The sequence below is a fragment of the Microtus ochrogaster genome, chromosome 8 (genome assembly GCF_000317375.1).
Source record: "Microtus ochrogaster isolate Prairie Vole_2 chromosome 8, MicOch1.0, whole genome shotgun sequence".
NCBI lineage: Eukaryota > Metazoa > Chordata > Mammalia > Rodentia > Cricetidae > Microtus > Microtus ochrogaster.
This window is the reverse complement of record NC_022015.1, coordinates 4455735-4471657: the sequence shown is the minus strand read 5'-3', so window position 1 is coordinate 4471657 and position 15923 is coordinate 4455735. Positions and strand designations below refer to the sequence as shown.

The 15923-nt window shown below is 47.1% G+C and overlaps 1 protein-coding gene across 3 annotated transcripts in view; it reads right to left on the bottom strand.

Moving 5' to 3' along the window:
- The window catches only part of Tead1 (TEA domain transcription factor 1), a 228957-nt gene that overhangs the window by 23146 nt on the left and 189888 nt on the right, over nucleotides 1-15923 (bottom strand). For all 3 annotated transcript variants that reach the window (XM_013347686.2, XM_013347687.2, XM_026781155.1), the window contains one exon: nucleotides 7337-7510. In XM_013347686.2, coding sequence (XP_013203140.1) covers nucleotides 7337-7510 — 174 coding nt within the window. The remainder of the gene's footprint in view (nucleotides 1-7336; nucleotides 7511-15923) is intronic.

Sequence of the window (15923 nt, the reverse complement as noted above, 5' to 3'; positions counted from 1 at the left end):
CCCCCAGCCCCCATCCGCCAATCATTTCCTGCCTGAGACCTTCTTCCTTTTCTATCTCTCTTCCGAAGTTTCTGCTTTTCTCCATTTTCCTGACTCTCCTCCCTTCTCCCCCCTCCCCCTTCTTCTCTTTACCTTTCCCCTCCATAACTCACTAAATAAGCACCCACTTTTTCTGCATAGCGTGCCTAATAGATCTCTGCCTCTCACCTGCCGCCTTTGTGGCCCGCCCTGGTCTTGTGACCTAACACTACACCACTCAGGGAACTGCAGCATTTTATCTAAATCATAACATTTGGTATCAGTCTCCATCTCACCTGCCATGGGGCTCCCTGCCTGGGATCTCGGGCCACGGGGGCGGGGAGGGGGACCTCAGCATTTTATTTTTAGCACAATGGAGATAAAGCCCCATGTTGCCAATGAAGACTGAGAACTGGAAGTCCACACAGCAAGGTCGCTTGGCTGTGCCACAGTTTAACGAGGCAGAGCTTGCTGGACCATGGGTAGGAGAGAACCCCTAAGGCAGGGCCATAAAGGGACAGGGGCGAGCTATAGGCACTTCCTTCCTACTTATCTCCCATCATTCTTGAGTGTGCAGAAGGGCCGGGGAGGAATTATGAGCTCACACAAATGAAAACCACCTCGGACCGTCCCTGCAAGAGTCAGGGTAATAGGCACTGATGGATGGGCAGTTTTCAAACTACTGCTTTGAATCTCTCCTCTGCATCCTCTCTGAGCCATGATCAAAGGACCAAGATTTCAAATTGTGAAGCAATTTCTTCCCAATGGCAGCATCTGGCTGCTTGGCAGGCGGCACTGGGAGCTGGGCCCTGCCTGCTGTGGGCGGCCATCCAGGCCTGCCACATGGTGAGGCAGGGCCAGGCAGTGCACGCTTTGCGGGCTTCCCAGCTGCTCCCACAGGCGCCAAAGGACAATTGCTCTGTACAAGGCAAAGGGGCCCTAAGAGACTGAGCCTATCTGGGGGGTGAAAAGGTGGGTCTAGAGAAAACTGGCAGCCCAAAGTCTTCCCAGCCTGCTTCATTTGCATGCGAAGCCATCAGGGTCTGGGCAGGAGAGGCTGGAGCGAAGCTGAACACCTCTCCAGTTAGACAGGCTGCCTCTGGGGACAAGGAAGGAGCTGCCTGCAGGGAAGTGGGTCCCTGAGTGCTTCCATTCACTGGAGCCATTGTGCCCCTGCCCAGCGCAACTGAAACAGAGGCAGCTCTCTGGCCACAGCTGTTTTAAATAAGAATAACAGGAATAAACTGGGCCGGCCCAGCCCTTCAAGTTACTTTCCGCTAATTATGCCATATATTTACATCCACAAAATAGGCGATTTTTAAAAACACCACCAGGGCCCCTTTATTGTGCAGATTACACACCCCTATTTGAATTTCATAAACATTTAGTACTTCAAAGACTCTTAAAAGCTTGCTCTAATTACAATATGCCTGGTTTGAAAAGGCTGTGTGTTTGCATTGCAAATTTCCCACCAATACCAGCATTCATTTACAAAAATGCAATTAATATCACCCACACACCAGGTAAGAACCAGGGTAGACTACTCACTGGGACTTGTGTTAGACTCAGAAGGCTACTGCCTTCTAACAGAGTCAGGCAATGAGTGTGGGCGCCTGGCGGAGCCTGACCCTGTTCATCAGGTGTGTGAAGGCTGCTGCTTTCCCAGGAAATGGGACTCTTTTCTGGACTGGAGTTTCCATATATGAAATGTCTTTTTAAAATAAACAACAACCACCAGGCAACCAATCACACACAGTGAAATAACAATTATATGTAAAGAAGCTACGAGGCACCCAGTAATATCTGCATGGCAAATAAACATCACATGGTACTTCAATCCACGAATGTCCCAACGATTCAGACACTTGCACTAAAATTTAATGGTTAAAATTTGTAACAGGTTAGTTACAAATCCAGTAATTCTACTAATGCTAACCAGTCATCTTTACTAAAAAAAACAAAAAATAAGGCTTATCCTCAAATTCTGACTTATGTAAGGAAACATTCTAAACCTCTGGGGTGGGGTGGGGCCAGGGGTGGAGCTGTGGGGTGAGGATACCTGTTGAGTAGAAACACTGTAGCCATGCTCGATGCTCACAGACTTGGATGACAGGTAACTGGGCCAAGGCTCCCTCATATTTTAAACTGTATTCTGCTTGGACCACTTGTAACTTGCATTACTTTTAAAAGATTTTAATTTGTATTATTTTTTTCGATTATGTATTTGTGTGGCTGAGTGTCCTGGGGGAGCCAAGGGTGTTTGAGCCACAGGAGCTGGAGCTACAGGTAGGTGCGGAAAAGCAGTGTACGCTTTTAACTCCCAAGCCCTGTCTACAGCCTTCTTTGAAATGTGAAGGGGGCAGAGCTGACACTGGATTTCTGTCAACACACAACCAATCAGAGGGTTCCTCTATGGCTAAGGGTCTAAGCTCAGTTTTAAGCAGCTAGTGCCTGGGGCTGGAGTGCACGCAGCTCAGTAGTACAGTCTGCTTAGTTAACACGATGCCCTGCAACTACAAACAACTTCAAAAATCAAAACAAGTGTGACAAGGGTGGTGCTACTTCCCACCCCCAGCTCTCCTCAGACAGCAACAATGTTTAAATAGCCACACAAGGGAATGGCTGTACCCTGTCCCCGGTTTTGCTAACAACAGTAAGTCCAAAGACCCAGGAGAGAAAGCTGTTGAGGACTGGCCAGCCGACTGGCAGAGGGATTCTCCCAATGTGGTCAAGGCAACTCCGAAATGAGGAGATTCTGGGTGGATTCTAGAGGGTGCCCCCATGCGAGATAACTTGCTCACCTTTTCCCTAGTTCATAAAATTCTCTTACATCTGTATGGCTAGTAAATTAACCTTGTTACTTTTTTTTTTTTTTAAAGATTATCTATGTATCTAATACAGTGTTCTGCCTGCAAGTATCCTTGCCCACCAGAAGAAGACTCCTGATCTTATAGATGGTTGTGAGCCACCATGTGGTTGCTGGGAATTAAACTTAGGACTTCTGGAAGAGCAGCAAGTGCTGTTAACCTCTGAGCCACCTCTCCAGCGTCTAACCTTGCTTCTTAATTCCTTAAAAAAGTGATTATTCGGGCATGGTGGTGCACACCTTTAATCCCAACACTTTGAAGACAGAAGGTAGATCTTTCTTTATGAGTTTAAGGCCAACCTAATCTACATAGTGAGTTCTAGGGCAGCTAAGGCTACAAGGCAAGAGTCTGTCTCAAAAGTCGAAGCTCAAAAAAGGTAAACATGTAAATTAAATGAGCACAAACATACTGTTATTCATAGTGCATGTAATTCCAAGAACATTACAGAGAAAAGTATTATTAAGAATACAGGTTTTATATATATATATATATATACACACACACACACACACACACACACACACATATATTAGCTCCTAGAATATAACCATTTATAATGATTTGGAAAGAACAAAATATTAAATGTACATTGAAAATTTTTATTCCTGGCAATAAGATACATATCTGTACAAATACAAATTTTTAAAAGATTTGTTGTATTTTGGGTTGACCTTTATTCCCAGCAATTGGGAGGCAGGTCAGGGGGATTTCTGTGAGTTCAGGGGCAGCCTGGTCTATATAATGAATTCCAGGCCAGCTAGCCAGGTAAGGTCTCCCTCTCAAAAATATAAAAAGACTTTATTCATATGTGTATATGCACATGTATGCAGATTTATTGTGTGTGTATGTGTGTGTACATAATGTGCCCAGGTGCCCTCACAGCCTAGAAGGGGGTGTCAGATCCCTGGAGCTGGAGTTACAGATGGTTGTGAGCCACCTGCTGTGGGGGCTGTGGTCTGAACCCTGGTTCTCTGTACGAGTAGCAGGCTCCCTAAGAAGAGTCATCTCTCCAGCCCCCAGCCACAATGTTATATTATTTAATTAATTAAGTTTAAGAATAAGGCTTCATTAAACGCTATTCTGGACAGTCTGGGGTTGTAAGGTGAAAATGCAGCTTCTTTCCATGAGTATCTGACGTGAGAATTCTTGATACTCGCGCACTATTAGGACTGAAAGTGGAAAGCTGAGACTCCCCTCAAAGATACCAGCTCCATCTGCATTCCTTATTAGGTTAAACCCTTAAATTAATTTCCTTCATAAAGACCTGGCTTAAGTCTGCCCAGCCCAGTTCACTTGGGCAATGTGAGCTTAAGCTTCCATCGCCTGCAGTGTCCATACTGGTGTCTGGGTTCTGTCGTTTGCTTTGGTTGTCGGTCTGTGAAATGGCAGCACAGATATTTTTTTTCCATAGGAAACACCTCAGGTTGTCTTGCCTTACTGAACCCAGGTCAGACACTCTGAAAATGGAATTTCAACAGCAATCAAATGAGCAAATTAAGAGCCTTCCTGGTTTGCGAAAAAGGCAAAAGGGAGCACGGCTGGGCACGGGGGTCTCTGTTGTAATTTACCGAATTCACACTAAGAGGAGAATCCGCTAAATGAATTGCTAATATAAAAGCTGTTTCAAAGGGAGTGTTAAACCTTCTGAAGCATCGTCGACGGCACGCATCTGCTGATACCCAAGGATGGAGATGCTAAGAGCGCAACCCATCCTCACCAAATCATTACAGAAGCCAGTGAGACTCCAAACTGCAGCCTGATTGAAACTGCCGTCTCTCCTCTGTTCTAACAGTTCCCCATGAATTTCCTCGGAAAGGTTAAGGGCTCCCGACAGTGGTGCTGAATGAGTCACGTTTCCTATCATGTTCATGGGAGTGCTCAATTTTAATCCTATAAACCTGAGTAGAACAGATACGTATCTGGGCTCCGAGAGCACCAGTCTGAGTCTGCACAATGCCAGCCACACATCTGCAGGCAAGGCCTCCTTATCAGGAGACACTACCAGGAGAGGCAGAACCCCAGGGAAGGCAGAACCCCAGGAGAGGCAGAACCCCAGGGAAGGCAGAACCCTCAGGGAAGGCAGCTCATCCACCAGGTAAAAGAAGCAATGTTGGAAGCAAATTCAAAAAACAAAACAAGCACCTTCCATGTAAATTTACACTCAAACAAAATGTTAATTATGAGAAATCTTATCATCATTAAAACCCACTGCTGCTGTTTAATTTGAAAGTAGTAAAAGTGGTTTCTTCTAATCATCTTATACTTCCTTATTAACTTGGATAAACAACCCATTTCCGACCTTTGACAACAGGACTGTCAAACTTGACTCGAGGACCATTCTCAGGCTTACAACAAAGCTTTTGTTTCATAGTTCGTTATCTATTTTCTGCACTATAGACAGTCCTTATCTTACCTTATGGTAACCTCACAAAATATTTATGCTAATACACACCTTTTAAACTTTAAACATGCATGCAGATCATTTGTGGGGCAGGGGTGTGATTTTTTGTTTGCTTTTCAAACCACGTTTTTTTCTGAGAAACCCTGGCTGACATGTATCTCTCTGGAGACAAGACCGGTCTCAAGTTCAGAGATCCACTAGCCTCTGCCTCACCACCAGGCCTGGCTAAGCATGCCTATACTTTTTATAGTAGTGAGATGGGGCCCCAGGGTGCTGGTGCACATCTTTAAGCTGTGCACTTTGGGGCACACACAGTTTGATCTCTTCCAGGCCAGCCTGGGTTACAAACTGAGGTTCTGCCTCCCCCCGAAAAGGGTGGGACATTTGTAATATTCAGGTGATTACACCGATTTTTCTTCAACAAGAAATCAAAATTAAGCTGGGCAGTGGTGGCACGCAGGTCTCTACGATCAGCCGCAAAAGCGGCCTGGGCAGCGTTCTCAGGCTGCCCTGAATGTTAAGGCTGGCCGCATCCATCCAGGTTTGAATGCTGACAGCATAATCAGTATAACCTAGTCACCAAGGAAGGATGGAAAAGCTGAATAAATAAAATATGCAAATTCCCCCAAGGAATTTAAAACATACATTTTTCTCTGATCCACCTATTTGTTTCTACATTGGGTAGGCTGTCCTCCCTAGGACATATGCTTGGTGTCGTAAATATGGGGAGTCTTAGGATGACAAACTCTGTGGCCCGCGGGTTAAGCTGCCTGGGCACGGGGAGGTGTATTGAAATTGACAGCTCTGATTTTAAGCCTGAAGCGGTTTGTCCTTTGTCATCCCCAGGCTTGCCTTCTTGGCTGGATATGAGACGAATTCCACTTACAGCATGAAATCCGTGTAAAGCACTTAGCCCACTCCTAGCACACAGCAGGCACTCAATAAATGGAAGCCACTCTGTGAATGCGGTCCCCTGGGGGCAGCCGGAGTCCAGAGGGGAGCTGAATACACGGCCCAATAATTATGACCCAGCATGGGAACTGATTAACCACAAAATGAAACAGGAGTCAGGGGGGTGGGCATCTACGCTCTGCTTCAGTGCTGAGAGGAAGTTGCTGACTTGGGGGCAGAAGAGGAAAGACAATGGTTTCTAGAAGAGCTTGAGGGGTGTGGGTACACAAGTCCAAGGGACCTGCAAAAGCCAGGAGGAAAGCCCTTTGGAAACTGGTCATTGAAGGCCTAGAAGGACACACTGAAGGACACAAACACTTGAAGCTTCTTTATAGACTGGGAACTAACCAACTCTCATTGCTACTGGCTTGTCTCCTGTGCTCCCCACTCAGCCCCTAGAGCTCTATCAGCAGGCCGCTGGCGCACACTTGGCCACTGGGGGAAGGGACACAGAGTATCTTTCAGAGGTGAAGGCCCATCATAAGACCAAGCACCAAGGGCAATTCTAGTGGCTGTGTCCTGTGAAAGTAGGAAAGAAATGCTTGCTTGCTTTTTTTTTGGTGTATACAGACCAAAGTTCCCTCAGGAGCCAGCTCCCAAGCTCACTAGGCAGGCTACTCTGGCTAGCCAGTGAAGTCCGGTGACTCTCCCATCTCTGCCTCCTTAGCACTGGGATGACAGGCGCATGCTACCACAGCTGGCTCTTAGCCGCGGGTGTGGGAGATCGCACACAGATCCCTAAGTTGGTGTTGCTCACTCTTTATTGACTGAGCCATCACCCTAGCCCAGGAATGAAGCAGATACTGTGTATCTTCTCTGACACTTAGAACATCTTGAGGCACACAACTCTACCCTCATCCTGACTCCAGGTTCAATGCTCCAAAGTCAAGGGTCACTCGGCTTAATGGGGTAAAGTGCAGCAGAAAGGGAGCGGTGTCTCAAGTTTTGCACTGTGACTCCAGCCACCTCTGAGCCACCCCATGAATAAGCCACCTACCCAGTCAGTGTGGAACCACAGCTGGCTGTACTGCACCTCGCTCGCTTGCTCGCTCGCTCGCTCGCTCACAGGAACCAGTAAAACGACTTTTTGTCTACTCACCCAGAATTTTACGAGGAAGAAGGCATTCTGAGGGCCTTTTCCAAACAGTTCCTTCAGGCCACCTTTCTTTTCAGGAAACTTGTCATAGATCTGACGAATGTCCACAGATTCAAGCAATGGGTCACTGTAAGAATGGTTGGCATGCCCGATGTGCACGAAGAGGTGTTTGTTGTACTGCAAGAAACCAACGGTGACATTCCCATTACAAATGCTTTCAGAGAACAGGACTCACCTGCGTGAACTGGAGAATGGGTGGGAATCTTGAAATGTTACTTCTGGAAAGATACTTTAGAGCACAGAGGAAAACAACCACTGTCACTACCAGGCGAGGCTGCATAGCTTCCGAAAGGCCTCAGGAGGGCTTCCCGGGTACACTAAGACACCACAGCAATGTCAACCACCAAACCAAGTTTCACCTGGCTTGCCTGACAGTGACATCACACCTGCTGCAGCTCCTTACCCACAGCACAAACCTTAGATGATTCCAGCTGCTATCAGGACCACCCACAATGGACTTTCAGTCCCAGCTTTCCAAAGAGGTACTCCCTCCTTCCTTCTGGCAGAAACAAGAGTGCTGAGCCTCTGGGTCACTAGCCACCATTGGAAGCCACATAAAACTTCTGCACGGAGGGCAGGTCAACACAGCAGAGGGCGAAGTGAGGGCCACGAGGAAAGACTCTCCAAGGCCAAACAGGGACAGTAAGAAAAAAGCATAGGTCAACTGGGAACAAAGAAACAAAAAGTTTGGATTCATTCAGTCATTTATTGTCAAAGGGCATTCTTTCTTCCCTTGCTTTGTTGTAAGACCTTATTTGGTTTGTTGTTTTGGAGATAGGGTCTCGTGCAGACCAGGCTGAACACACATAGATCCACCTGCCTCTGCCTCCTAAGGACTGGGATAAAATGTACTGTCACCATACCTGGCTTAAGACTTTGTACATGGAACACAAAGGTGTGTGTCCTGACCCCCAACAATTATTAAAACATCACTAATGCCTGTTCCCCACTCTTACTAAATTGGAACCTCTGAAAATTGAGGCCAGGCATGGGTCACTTTTAAAGTTCCTCGATGAGGTCCAATATGTAGCTGAGTGTGACGTTACTATCTAGATCTGCATTTGCCATTAAGTCACAGGGCCGAGGAACGTCCAGAAGAGCAGGGGCTCCAGGAAAACTCAAGGAATTAAAGGGACACTACATCTCCAGTTCTTTGCATAGCGGACCACCCCCCCACAAAAAGGTTTAAATCAATAACTCACTAACTATTACCCTGAGTTAGACTGTTATACTTAATATTCAAATTGTTGAAGGCTTGGCAAACACTCTTACAGTTTTGCCCACTGGTAAAAAAGGTGGAGTCCAGATTCAGCCAGTTCAAGGACAAAGCCCTAGTCAGTGTATGCTATCTCTGACAATGACTCTGCCTCCTTAATGTCCAGAGTGGCAACAATGATGGAGTGAATCTCACAGGGTTGTCAGGTTTAAATGACACCATACTTCGAAGTTTGTCATAGATCCTAGAGCCAATGAAAAGCAAGCACTCAAAAGCTAGCTGCTGCCATTTTACATGACACTCCTGATGTGCACAGTATACCTGCATATTAAAAGTACTACCAGAAGGAAGTGGTTTGGGGTCATGGATAATTCCGTTTCATCAACTGGGCTGACTGGCTATAAACTCTAGAAGATATATCCCAAAGGAGTGCTGGCTGCTATCCTGATTGCTATCCAACTGAAGAACTCTGGCCATGACACTGAGAAGCACAGGATGGATGTCTCATCTGGTGCCAGTATCCCATGCATGCAGAATATGACTGGGTAGATATCTTCTTCAGGATGGCTAAACCCTCACTTAGGCAACTTCTGGGTGCTAACTTTACCAAGGCTTCCAAGACTAGTGGATTCCAGGTGAGATGAAAACAGGACCCTACAAAACTTTTCCATACCAGATGCCTGTCAGCTTCGAGCCCAAACTGAAAGCCTGCAGGTCTCTGTGGAAGAAGAGAGTGAGCCTATGCCCCAAGGCCTGTAAAGACCAAGGCAAAGCCACTGTGTTGTGGCTTGGGGAGGGGACATCTGTGCAAAGGCTGTCACACTATCTTCTCATTTTAATCTTTATATATACGGACGTGTCCTTGAGTGTATGTATATATGCCGCACACGTGCCTGATGTCCACAAAGGCCCATGGAGCTGACGTTGCTACAGATAGCTGTAAGCTACCATGTGCATGCTGGGAACCAAACTCATCCTCTGCACAAGTAGCAGGGGCTCTTGCCCACTGAGCCATCTCTCCAGTCCCAAGGCCATCTTCTCAAAAACAAGACAATAAAAGCCACAGAAAGATGTAAGGTACAGTGAAGGTTAAGGAACTATGAATCTCTAGCCTGAGGTCTGAGAGGCCCCACTTCTGCCAGCACTGCTGCCTCCTGTAGGCAGTGAGTCATGGGAAAGAATGGCGCACAGCAGGGCCCTGGGGACACAGTACATGGAATGCAGGTGTCCTGCCTGAGCTCCCAGCTCTTTCTACCCACTGGTAGCCCACAGGCTAGGGCAGAGTGGCAACAAAGCTAACAGGCTCTGAAGCTTGAAGTTTTCTTGCTCTTGACATTGAAAGGTCAGCATACAAGTGTTGGGAGTTCAGACCACTCCTTGTCAAGAAGTCAGGAACAGAGGGGCGAACTCGATCATACTCACAGGGGCCAAGAAGGAACAGCCACACTGTGGAACCCTATACTTTGAGCCCCAGAGCCATCTCCATCTCCGTGAGGGCAGCTGTGACTGCCCCTGGACACCTTCAAGAGCCAGCTTGCTGTGGTTTCCTCATGGGAGAAGGGAGTGGGGAAGGCCACCAGACCCTCACTAGAGATCTCGTTCGGACTCTTTCCCAGCTCTCCATAGTAACTTTGCCTTGGCTGTGCATTGCCTTGGGGAGATAGGACCCCCATGAGTAGTAGACAGTATGTGGACAGTTAAATGCAAGGGAACCTCACTTATGCAGCCCGGGGCAGTTGCCATTGATACTGAGGTAAGTTTTTTTTTTTAATGGTGTTGCTCATTTTAGGAGGGGGTCAACCAAATCACTCTACACAAGCCCCCCACTCATGACCATAAGGGAATGCAGTGAATTCACTGGTTCCCAAGGGTGACTTGAATGGAATCCTTACTTTGTATTATCATTGATGCTTAATCTGGGGTCAGGAGACATTTGTTTTCATCTCCCCAAGACAGGGTCATACAAGTTGAAAACCATGGTAGCAACTGAGCACAAAGAAGGAACCCTCTGAGCCTCCGATGCACGCTGGCAATGCAAGGCTGGGCAACAGAAGAGTCCCAGAGGTAACTATTTAGGCAGAAGGTGCTTGGCATAAAGACTGCCAGACACAGAGCAGTCAATACACTAGACCACTAATGGTCTGGGTTATGGATAATCACTCCGTCCTGGGTGGGAAAAAATATCTATCACTCAGGAGCTAGGAGCAAGCAGAAGAGGGTGCGTGGCAGGTTTAATGGTCCTCAGAGCCTGCTGCTCGGGGAACTGAACTGAACCTCCGGCCGGTGTGGAAGGGAAGACCAGGTCTGGTGTCCCCAGGCTGTCGTGAGTCATGCTTTTCATAAGGATAACTCAGGTCATCCCTGCTGTAGTGGACTCTTCTCTGTACAGAGGAGGAACCAGGAGCTCAGAGTTACATATTGTTGTCTGAAGTTACACATTCGGGAATAGGCCTAGAGTCAAGAATAAAGCTTGGCCATGTGAGAGCCAGGCTTTGGGTGGTACAGAGATCACCACTATGTTCCTGAAGAACCACCTATGCCCTCCCAAATGTGCACTCAACTGTTCCTGAAAGCTGACTTGAGAAGAAAAGCTGAACAGCAGTCCCCAAATTCGTGAAATTAAATTAGACCAAGCCACAAGTGCAGTAGACCGAGTCTACAAAGGTTTCTATTTTGAGGATATGACCTCTGTGCCTGAAGGGCTGAAAGGGACAGAGAAGCTGGCACTGTCTCTCCAAGGCCAGGGATGTGGAACCAAAGCCTGGCCAGTGGTGTCTGTGGGCTCCAGTGCCGCCAAGGAGTGACTCTGCTTCTAAGAATACAAAGGCTGGGGAAGGTGTCCTGGAGACCACAGCAGGAAACAAATAGACCTCACTTTCCCTGCAACTCAGCCTGGACAGTTCAGGAGCCCTGGCTGCAAACCCAAAGGGCAAAAGGAACAAAGCAACCTGATGTATAAACAAAATCAAAACTCTGAAGACCACTGGGTTGAGGCTGTAACTCCTCCCTAAGGGAATGGATGGACACATGTACAAACCAGCGTAGGAAAACACTTTCAAAAGGAAGTAGCTGTCAAGAATTCTTCAAAACCCAACCTGTTCAGTTGACAACAATAATTTGTAAACAACAAAAACCAGGCCCGGGGAGATGGCTCTGTGGGTGAAGGCACGCTTGGTTAAACCACTGGAAAGAGAGGAGGAGGAAGGTGGAAAATGTGAAGGGTAAGGGGAGGACTCCACACCGCTGTCCTCTGACCACTAAATGCATGCTATGGCACATGCCACACAGAAACCATAAACATAAAAAATTAAAGCAAACAAACATTTTAAGAAACAAAGCTTCCTAGGTACTTAATAGCTATAAACAGTCACGCAAATACCAAGGGCAACAACAGACACGGTACTCAGTGGACACATCTACCCCTGTCTACCAGACACTGAGCAAGGAACAATAAACCCATAAGCAAACACTACAAGCTGTTTTTCTTCAAAGACTGTGCAGACTGGGGAGGCAGCTTCTGAGATTCTGGTTCTGTGCCAGAATCATGTTACCCACCTAAGCAAGCACCCTTGCACACACCGATAATCATGAGGACATGGAAGACAATCATCTCCGCCTCTCCTGCACATCACACTTAAACTGCGCTTTTCATACAATGACTATGGGGACTAAAGAGATGGCTCAGCATTTGTTCTTGGAAGGTTCAGTTCCCAGCACCTACATGGCCTTCATCCATAACTCCAGTTCCTGGGATCTGGCCTCTAAAGGCTCTTCTGACTTCCACATTTACCATGCCCACATGCAAAAACACTTAAAACACATAAAATAAAAATAAACACACTAGTTACCTGTTTATATGAGAGTAGAGTTCATTTTCAGACACAGGAAGCTTTAGAACACTGACCTATCCTGACTTTTTTAGTAACTACAGGATACATTTCTCAGAATAAATGAGCAAGGGTCCTTCTCAGAGGAACCCGGTCAGTAACTGGGTCAAGCAGGACATGGGCTTTGGGCTCCTGGATAGGTGGTAGCAAGGAAAATGGGCCTGAGAGATTTCTCTATTAGAACATCTAGAAAAAGTTCTAGAATTATACTAGAAATGGGGTACCTGTGTGCATGTAGAACCCCCAGAAGAGATGTGTCTGTGTTGATATAGAAAAACTGGATAGAGGCAATCACACACTCTTGGGACACATCTCTAAGAAAGGCAATAGAGCTAACAGGTCACATTGCTGTATAAAAAATAAAACTGATGTGTGATGTAAATGAAATGAGAATTAAACCAGAAATTCTGGTGAAGTACACTGAGGGGTTAAAAGCAGAAGAGAAGCAGGTATTTTATATTTAACATATGCTAACAGAGAGAGCTAAATCCTGCTCTCTCATAGTAGGAAGTCAGTAGGTATTTTCCAAAAATTATGAACGAGGGCCCTTAAAACTGGGAAGAACCGAGTTCCATCAGCAGTGGAAGAAGAGAACCGACTCCCAAGTTGCATGCCATGGCATGTACATCCATGTGTGTACACACATGCACGTGCACACACACATGTAAAGAACACAAAGAGGAGGTTACAAGGGCTATGCAGCACTATCGCTAATAAGAGGACCAGGAGGGGAGGAGACACAGGTGGCATATGGCTGTTTTCCGTATGGACCATGTGGTTCAATTTGCCTTAGCTTAAATAAACAGCCCAAGAATGACTACCATGGAACAGTGGGTGGGGGTGGGGGGACGAGGAAGAAAAAAACCATAAAAGGAAACAAGAAGTATGGCTTTTCAGGATGTTTATCTGATATTGACTACAAGCTCCCTGGGCCTCAGAGAAGCTTGGGTCAGACTGTAAAGTTCCTCTGTGGCTCAAAACAGTTGTACAGAAATCAGGGTGATGGTGTGTATGTGGGACCCCAGGGAAGGCAAATCCACTTGAGACTTGAGGAATCTCTCAGCTCGTCCTTCTACTGCTGTGGTCTTAGTCTGCCCTTCACCACAGTCACTAAGAACCTGAAAGGGTGAATAACAATCCTTGGGATTTGCAGAACATGGGGTGGGGGAGGGCTAACGAGGGGCCTTCCTCCTGTAGCAAGGTTCTGTCTTCTGGGTCCCTAGCTCCTTTTGTCCTTTGCTGCTAATGGAAACCACAGAGGAGTGAGGAGACCTGGGTCTGGATTTGCTGCTGATTCCACCCACTTCCTAGAACCTTCTGGGCTGTGGCCTTCAAGCCCCTCTATCCCAGGTGCCTCCATTCTGCACACATGAGTGCAGGAGGATTAAGGAGAGAATTATGAAAACTACAGTATCAGGTGAGCACAGAGAAACTGTCACAAATACGGCTCACTCTGTAACTGTGACATTTCTCTGCGTGGGCTGGGATAATCTGAAGTAGTGCGATCCCTCAGACAGCAATAACATGGAAAGACTGATTTAAAACAGAAATGGATGGTGGGAGGGAGGGAAGTTCCAGGCTCATCAGGGTGAGTCCCACTATCCCAAAGTTACCATCACTACTGGAGTGAGAAGAGGTTTGCAACCTGGTCTCTGAATTTCTCTCATGCTAGCAGATGCCAGAACCAGAGGCTCCCTTTGAGGAAGCACAAAAGATCTGTCCTCTAAAATAGCAATGGGATTGCTGGGGGTGTACCCGATCCATGACAACGAGGAACAGAAACTCTCCCAATGGCTACTGGGGTATCACTGTTTTCTTTCCTTCCCACTCCAACCTCTTTCCTTTCCCCAGTAGGACTGATATTCTACCTCATTTAGAGATTTCTGATGTAGCTGTTTTCAGTTTTGAAAAGGCAGTGAAGGAAGAAGGGAGGAAAAAAGGGAAAGAGGGAGAAGAAAATCTGTGCCCTAAAATAGGCCTGAAAGTTGCACTGTGCCATGAAACCTGAAGATGGCGATCTTCTCCTAAACTTCTCCCAAAAATTCCAAGTATTTGAAGAACTTAGTAAAACCTTGAAAAATGACTGCTGCCAAATAATACCAAGAGAAAAATTATAATCCACTTAGGAATCTAAAGAAATAGAGACAAATCACTCATGTCGAAGGACACTGGTGTCCAAGCTGAATTCGAATGAGGACAAATCACCTGCATTTGCTTCCTGACACACTCTAGCTTGGACTGTCTGTCCGGAACCCTCGCATGACCTGGGCAGCCTTTAATGGCAGGCACAGGGAATGGGTGTGGAGTCAGGTCAAGAAAGTGACTTGCAGATTCAGCTAGGAGAGGCTGGGGGGTTGCACGGGCCTCTGCAACTGCCAGGGAGAAGGTGACCCTGAACCAGGAGTCCTCCTGAGCTTAAGCATGCAGGGTGCTATATCCCTTTACTTCCTACCAGGATGCCTCCTTCCCCTTCCAAATTCCATCCAGTGCAGCAGAAAGGACACAATGGCTGAGCGCAAGGCGGCCACTGGGAAGGCAAGCGGGAGGGACGCTGAGCCGCCAAGGAAAGCAGACGGAGACTGGCTGAGCCTCTGTGAAATGTCTATAAAACCTGCATTTCCAGATGCTTTCAATTGCCTCTTCCCCAAAGGCTAATGAAGAAAGAGGGTGAGTTCCCAGACCAGCTCAGAGAATATAAACCACCCAGCAGAAGGGCCGTAGCCTTGAGCTGGGTGTGGGGCAACTTGGCACAACTCAGAAAAAGCTGAGGGACTGCAACATGCAGAGCCTTGGATACCATCTCATCTTGGGTCCTCCTGGGGGACCACAGAGGAAAACCTAGGAGCCGCCCACCTGAGTCCAGCCAACCATCGAAACAAGGTGCAGCACCCCTCCGAGCCCTGGAAGGATGTTAAGGATGCAGAGATAGAAATCTGCCTTTGGAGAGCTGTGTGACCTGAGGCACCTGAGCTGTGTGACTTATTAGCCTTTCTGGGCCTGTGTCATCTGAACACAAGGAGGACACAGCAGGCTGGGTCATTTCCGGGGTGAATGTGAAGGTCAAGTGAAAGAGAGCTGCTGTACAGTCTGCCTGGTCAGCTACAACACAAGACACAGGACTGGCTTAGCAGCCCCTACCCAACCCGGAGGCTTCACAGTTGACACACTACCCTGCTGCAGCCACCCAGGGCAGAGGTGAAGGCTGCTTAGAACCGACTCTAAACACCACATCATCTCCAGCCCAAGCCCCTCCTCTCTCACACACGCTACTTTCTTCTGACTTGTTCTGATGACATTTCCCTGAACCCACTAGCGTCAAAACTGTGGTCTGACAAAGGAATTTTACTGGATCTGGGCATTTAAGTCTTTGCAAGAAGCTATAAAGATAAGGAAATTAAATCATCTTCAGGCCTACGTTGGCCCAACC